The sequence below is a fragment of the Aegilops tauschii genome, chromosome 6, assembly GCF_002575655.3.
Source record: "Aegilops tauschii subsp. strangulata cultivar AL8/78 chromosome 6, Aet v6.0, whole genome shotgun sequence".
NCBI classification, from domain to species: domain Eukaryota; kingdom Viridiplantae; phylum Streptophyta; class Magnoliopsida; order Poales; family Poaceae; genus Aegilops; species Aegilops tauschii.
In genome coordinates, this window is record NC_053040.3 from 410036295 (window position 1) to 410043065 (window position 6771).

A 6771-nucleotide genomic window follows, 5' to 3' on the forward strand; every position below is an offset into this window, starting at 1 on the left:
AACCGTGGCTCGTCTAGAAGGTCGGGTTATTATTGTAGTGAAGCGGTCTATAGTTTTCCGGCCAGCTTGAGTTGAGTGTAGTGCGATGAACCGCAGGACTGCGTGCTCACGGCTAGCCGAGTGTGGCGGCCGTGCGGGGAAACGAGAAAACAGAGGAGTTGGCCGTGCGAGCAGACGTGGTAGCTGAGGTGGTTGAAGAAGAATAACGCGCTGCACTGCGTACGTTGTTGCTGGAAGCAGTTTTGCTTTGCTTTGCATCGAGAACGTGAAAAACACAGTTCCGTGGTGGGTGCGAACGTTGCAAACCTGCTGCAACCGGACAAACGAGAAAACTCCAGATTTCTTTTTCTCTTGTGAAAGAGTAAATACGGTAAATACGGTCGGAAAAAGGGACTTGTCATCAATCCTTCCATTGAGACTGTGCACTCTATTTATGAGAAGGAAGATAAGGATGAAAATCATTATACCCTCCTAATTGAACGTAAAGGATTCCTTGGAAAATGTTGATGAGAAGACTTAGTAAATTGTCTTGCCTAACTAAAAGACATTAAAGACAGAGCATGTGGGAGGCAACCATGTTATGCTTTTGTTTCCTTTGTGTGCCAATGATGATGTTGCTCTTCGTAAAAAAAAAAGATGTTGCTCTTTGTAACCACTATGTTTTTATTTTTTATTTTCTTAATGAAGTGCCAAGGAGTGCCTTTACAATGTTAAGTTTATAAGTCAGTGAGTTGTTGTGCTGAAACAAAAAGTTTCCTGCTATGTTTTATTTTGTCAGGTTTCTTACACAATAAACATAGATAAGTGCTTCTTTTATGCGGGGATACGTAAATGCTTTGTTAGGAATATTGTTTACGTCTTTACAATGTGCTTTGTTTTGACAGTTGCTCTTATACCTACCATAAACTTCTTATTGCAATTTTATTATTCCCCTTTGATAGAATTGTTTAGTATACAGTAGCCAATGATAAATTATACTCCCTCCGTCCGGAATTACTTGTCTCAAAAAAGATAGAAACGGGTGTATCTAGAACTAAAACACGTCTAGGTACATCCATTCGTGTGACAAGTAATTTGGGACAGAGGGAGTAGTTTTTTGTAATCACATTAAAGCATGATTTAAATGTTATTTATACTAGAGAAAAGTCTGCATTTCAACCCTGAACTAACCACATGTTTTAACTTACAACCCTGAACTACAAAACCGGTTGAAATACACTCCAACTAACCTTGAGGTTCAGAACACCCTAGTCTTGGTTTTGGGATGCTCAACCGGTTTTGACCACGCTGACCGCTAAATTGACAGCGCCACGTTGGCAGAACTGCCGAGAAAACAAGGTAGGGCTTATATGTAAAACAAAAAAAGTAGTGAAGCGATCAGCACGTCTACCCCCCCCCCCCTCTCTCTCTTTCTCTCTCTCGTTCCCATTATCCAGCCCGACCTCCACAAAGCTGTCGCCTCCCTGCGCCCCCGACTCTGCTGTGGGTCCTCCCTCTCACTCTGCTACTCCTCCCTCCCACACAGGTGGACTAGGCCCACGCTGGCAAACTATAGCGATTGCGGCTATGGGAGCCCCTCAGTGGGATCTGCCTCTAATGCATCATTATAGTGTTCATGGGATTGTGATCGTAGGGCCATTTTTTTGTTACCTACCATGTTTCCCAACAACCAGGCATTGACCGGGCGGGCGGACAGTTTAGGGAGCCCGGTTGTAGATGTTGTAATACATGGTCGCGGCGCCTCACCTCTGCCTTGCTACTGTTCTTAATAAGGGCATAGAAGGGGAGAATAGCTGGTCCTCCGACACCTCAGGTGCTACGGTGATATGAACTCCTGGAATGGCTGCAATTTTGCAAAAAAGCCACTAGGAGTTTGAAAATTGTGCATAGGTCCAGTAGAGCCAGCAGCTCACATATGTCCTCAGATCTTAGATCCGTCAGCCCAGCAACCCATATCGCGATAGCACCTGGGCCTAGCACAGATATTCTCCCGGCACATAAAGGCATCTCCAAAGCGAACCTCAAACCGCCCTCATCTGTCCGGATCATGCTGTCTGGACGTGCTTTGCCATCCAACGCGGTCCTGTATCGATCCGCCGACCGGTCCGAACACGCTTTTTCCCGCAAATTTGAAGCAAGTTGGTGGGCTTTGCAGGAGTCCGAACAACAGCCACATAGGACTACACCACCCCCGACCCACTCAAACCCCAGTCCCGATTCCATTCTCTTCCACTCTGCCCCTGCTCCCCTTACTTTGCATCCATGCTCTCCTCCTCTTTGCCGCCGTTGTACCTCTTCGCCGCCACCCAGACATTGCCGGACGTTCGCAATCACCACCCACGCGCCCACTCGCCTTGTACTACGGCGCCATCCTCCCAGGATCCATCCGCAACCAGGCACCCTCCGCCCCCATCGACGACATCCATGGCAGTCACCACGCCCAACAGGTGTTCGGTCAAATGCCATTGAGCTTATTTTGGAACTTCACGTCGTTTTTTTAGAGTACGAATGATGGCGGGGGTACTCGGTCATGGAGGACGAGTTGCTATGTGATGCGAGGTTGGCTGTATCCACGGATTTCGTAGGCATGAGCAGAAAGGGGCTCTTCCGGTAGCGTGTGCATGGTTCATTTCACGCTCGAAAGCACATTGCACACTACGACATGCACATCATCCATGAACGCAATGTGCAGTCGTTAGTGTATCGACGGTACAATATCTAGACCACCGTTGCCAAGTTTTATACGGCGGTTGATCGGACCGGCTGAAGGCAATGCGGCCATTGCGTGTAGCAGCCTTGGAGATAGTAAGTTTTGCTTCTTGTTGCTTGATTCATTCATTTACTCAGTGTTTGCACATTGTATAGCATGTACGCGTTGTCGTGATGTACCACAGGGTAAAGGGCAGACCATTTACGCACATACACTTTTGGGTGAAGCTCAAGGGACAGTATGAGTGGCACGACATGATCCGTTCATGAAAAAAGTGTTGAACATCCGGTTAAGCATTTGAATTTGAACTATTTCTCGTTGAATTTGAACTTGTACAGACTTATTTGCAATGCTATGTATGAATGGTTTGTGCGGACTTTAATGAATTCCGTCATGTTTGATGAATTTCATCCGGTTAATTGAAATGCGATTTGAAATGTTGCCGATAGCGATTCTCCCTGTCCGCGAACGGATGTGTTGTCCGATTTGCAGATCACCGTTAGAGATGCCCTAATCTGGCAAAAAGAAATTGCATGCTTCCATTTTAGCTCAAATTAAAATAGTCCGCACATTCATACTGCATGCTTCCATTTTAAAATTCAGCACAACCGGATCGACGCTCCCCTCCCCCTCCCGGGTCGCACGCGCGGGCGACTCCGTGGGGCAGAAACCCTAGCTAGCGCACTCCTACCCCGGATCCACCCGGCCGCTGCCGCCGCCGGACTTGGCGGTGGTGGCGGCCCCCTGACCGCCAAAGGCGATGGGGAGGAGAGTGCGCCTGGTGGCCCTGACTTCGCGCGGAGGAAGGCTCATCGGGCGGCGCATGGCAGCGGAGCTGAGAGGCGGCGGGCGGCGAGAGGAGGGTCGTGGCGGAGTAGCATGATGGCTGGCAGGGGATCCGGAGCTCGGAGGGGTGAGCGGCCATGGGAGCGGCGGCGCGGGCCTGGAGGCGACGAGATGCGGCGCGAGGTCTGCGTCCGTGCGGCTTCCTGGGGCCGTGTAGGCGGAGCTGGCAGCGCTGCGGCCGTCGGTGGTGCTTCCTGGAGGCGGCGATATCCGCGGTGGAGCTACCGCCGGCGGCCATGGAGGGTGCTACGGGCTAGATCTGGGCCCAGCCAGGGCCTGATCTGGGCTGGGGGCCGGCCTGTACGGCAGCTGTCGGGCGTGACAGCAGCGGTGCAGCGGTTCCATATCCTCACAGGAGGTGCTCGAAGGTGGGGGCTGCGGGTGCTCGGCCAGTTCGGAGTTGGAAGATAGGTGGGCTCTCGTCATGCGGGTCGTCGGTGTTCCATGACGCATCGGCCACAACATTGAATTGATGCGGCGGCGGCGGTGTGAACAACGTGGACGGTTGTCCCATTCCGGTGGGCGAGGAGGATGGTGTGCGACATTACAGACGAAAGTCCTGCTCGTCTTCGGTCGGGGCAGGCGATGACGGCGCCCGTGGGTGTCGTTCCCCTCCTTGGAGGCGTCGTCTAGGTGTGTCGACACCGTACTCGCTTCATTCCGGTTTGGTTGATGTCTCCGGGCGAAAGCCTAGGTTTGGAGTTGGACCGGCGCGATAGCGGTGTCCTCGACGTCGTCCCTCTGTTGGGAGTATCGTGTTTGGAGACACGGCTTGGAGGTCCTAGGTTGCTTTCCTCCGGCGCTCGTTGCTATCCAAGATTGTTCTGCAGGGGCGCTATGCACACCTTCGCTAGCGCATCCAAGACGACACCTTTCTCGGGACGGACTAAATTCCGCCATCCACCTCCTTTAGGATGGCGCGTCAACGAGGAAAGTCAAAATGGAGATGTTCTTCTTGGAGGCGGCGGCATTGGTTGAGACGCGGCCTTGTTGCTCAGTTTAGGATAGGAGTTTCTTGTTGTTGTTGGTGTGTGTGTAGGGCTGTCTTCGGACTAGCCGGTGTGGAGTGTTGTGACAGCGTTGAGTGCAAGGGGCTGTCATTTTCTTGTACTCAAACCTTTGCTTTCTATAAAGCTTAGGTACGCATTTTGCATACTCTTAAAAAAAAATTCAGCACAACCGACAAAAACAAAAGAAACCGGTCCCGCCGCTATGTGGCATCAATGCCGCGCAGAGAAAAACCAGCCAAGCAGTGACGATCACGGGTGAGCCAGCAATGCATGCAGCAGCCTTCTGTTCGACCGTGAAGGAGAGAGAGCCTGCCGACATACCACGGTCGACCGTGATATAAACGTGCGACTAATGAATTAATTTGACAAATTTGACCTATAGACGAAATCAAATCATAGAATGAACTGTCCGTGAAACTATTTTACGCGGCTGACCCGTGACGCCTAGCTTTCAGGCGCTGCACTAGTGCAACGCCTAGAAGCTAGGCGCTATACTGTATAGTGTGACGCCTAGCTCTCAGGCGCTGCACACTGACTTAGTAATTTTCGGATCACACGGGTGCGACGCTGGCCGTGTAGCGTCTATCTATGAGGAGTTGCACAGTGTAGGATGGCGCCTTCGTGTCGGGCGTCACACAAAAAGGTCAGCCGCGTGAAATAATTTCACGAACAGTTTATTTTGTGATTTTAATTTCGTCCACAGGTCAAATTTGTCAAATTTACCTATTTTGTCTTGACATCTCCACTCGCTCGCCGGCCGCCTATAAATAAGACCCTCATTTCCACTCTCATGGCAAGCCAGCGCCCAACACGACACACGCCTCCATTGCTCTGCCCTAAGTGTAGCTAGCAAGCTTTGTTCACTTTCACTTGCGACTTGGAAGCTTTGCTCCTGAGACCAATGGCCTCCACCGCGGCGCTCCAGACGGCGGCCGTCTGCACGCTGCTCCTGTTCGCCGGCCAGCTGCTCCCCACGGCCACGCCGGCGCCGCCGACCAGCTGCGCCCCAGGCGACGCAAAGTGCCTGGCCTGCTATAACAAGTGCGTGGAGCCCTGCCGGCGGGACCCGACCCAGTGCCGTGCGACCCTCCTCTGCGGGCCGAAATGCGCGCAACAGACGTCCAGCCCCCCGCCGCCGCCGCCGCGGGAGAGTGGCACTTGTGCCCCAACCAACGTAAAGTGCGTCGCCTGCGTGAAGAAGTGCGGGGACAGATGCCGGCGGGACCCGACGCAGTGCCGTATGACCATCTACTGCGAGCCGGGATGCGCGATTCAGACGGCGAGCCGCCCGCCGGCGAAGGACATTTGCGGCCCAACCAAGGCGAAGTGCCTGTCCTGCGTTAACAAATGCAGGGAAACATGCCAGGGGGACCCGATAAGTTGTGGCGGGCTCCAAGACTGCGAGACGGGATGCGCGCACCAGAAGAAGTAGCTACTACTGTAGCTAGCTAGTCGAGTTCAAACGGGGGGAGAGCCGAGGCACACGCTCCACGCACTTTTCCCTTGCTTGTTTCATGTCATGTTGTCGTGTCGGTCATCGTGGTTGTTTTAGATTTCGTCTAGGTTTGTCATGTCGGTCGTCCTTGCTGTTTTAGTGGTTCGTCTAAGGCTTCTGTTGCAGCAGTTGCTTCAAAATAAGGGACCGGATGGATCCCATCCATCATCCATGGACCATGGGTATGTAATAATGTACTAGAAGCAAACACGCGCGTTGCTGCCCTGTTTTGGATGTTATCAGTATCCGTTTATTAATTTAACTAGCAAAAGAGACAGTACCTTGCAACGTGTGGAAAAATAACACAAACTCTTAACCCAATAAGCATTACTTAAGACCATAATAGGTCCACGTTCTTTATTTTAGCCGGGCATCACAATTGTTTTGCCACTTATCCTCCTTCACATATTCACCGGCGGTGGATTCAGTGTTTACAAAAACCAAAACATGTTTGAATATGGTTAATCCTAAGCCCCCTCCTCCCCCCCCCCCCCCCCCCCCATCCCTCTCGCGATAAGAAATCTGTTGTTTTTCCCCTGCGAGATTTTTCAGAGCTGTGCATTTGTGGTTATCGATATTTTTTCGTCTCTATATGATTTTAGTGGGTGCTTATTTGCAATATGGATCGTCGCCGGTACAAAAGAAAGACGGACCGTGCGCTATTGATTACAAGTTTGCTTCGAAAGTAATATTTAAAAAATATTTAACAT

General features: G+C 51.5%; 1 protein-coding gene across 1 annotated transcript; it reads left to right on the forward strand.

Annotated features, from left to right (window-relative positions):
* The first annotated feature begins 5351 nt into the window (after nt 1-5351).
* LOC109745280 (uncharacterized) lies at nt 5352-6332 on the forward strand. The gene has a single exon (XM_020304410.4). It carries the CDS (start codon nt 5468-5470, stop codon nt 5996-5998), a length of 531 nt encoding a protein of 176 aa, XP_020159999.1. The 5' UTR covers nt 5352-5467; the 3' UTR covers nt 5999-6332.
* Nucleotides 6333-6771: the final 439 nt, after the last annotated feature.

Excerpts from the sequence above, each read along its gene's own strand:
- LOC109745280 (XM_020304410.4), top strand. The coding sequence starts at position 5,468 with ATGGCCTCCACCGCGGCGCTCCAGACGGCGGCCGTCTGCACGCTGCTC.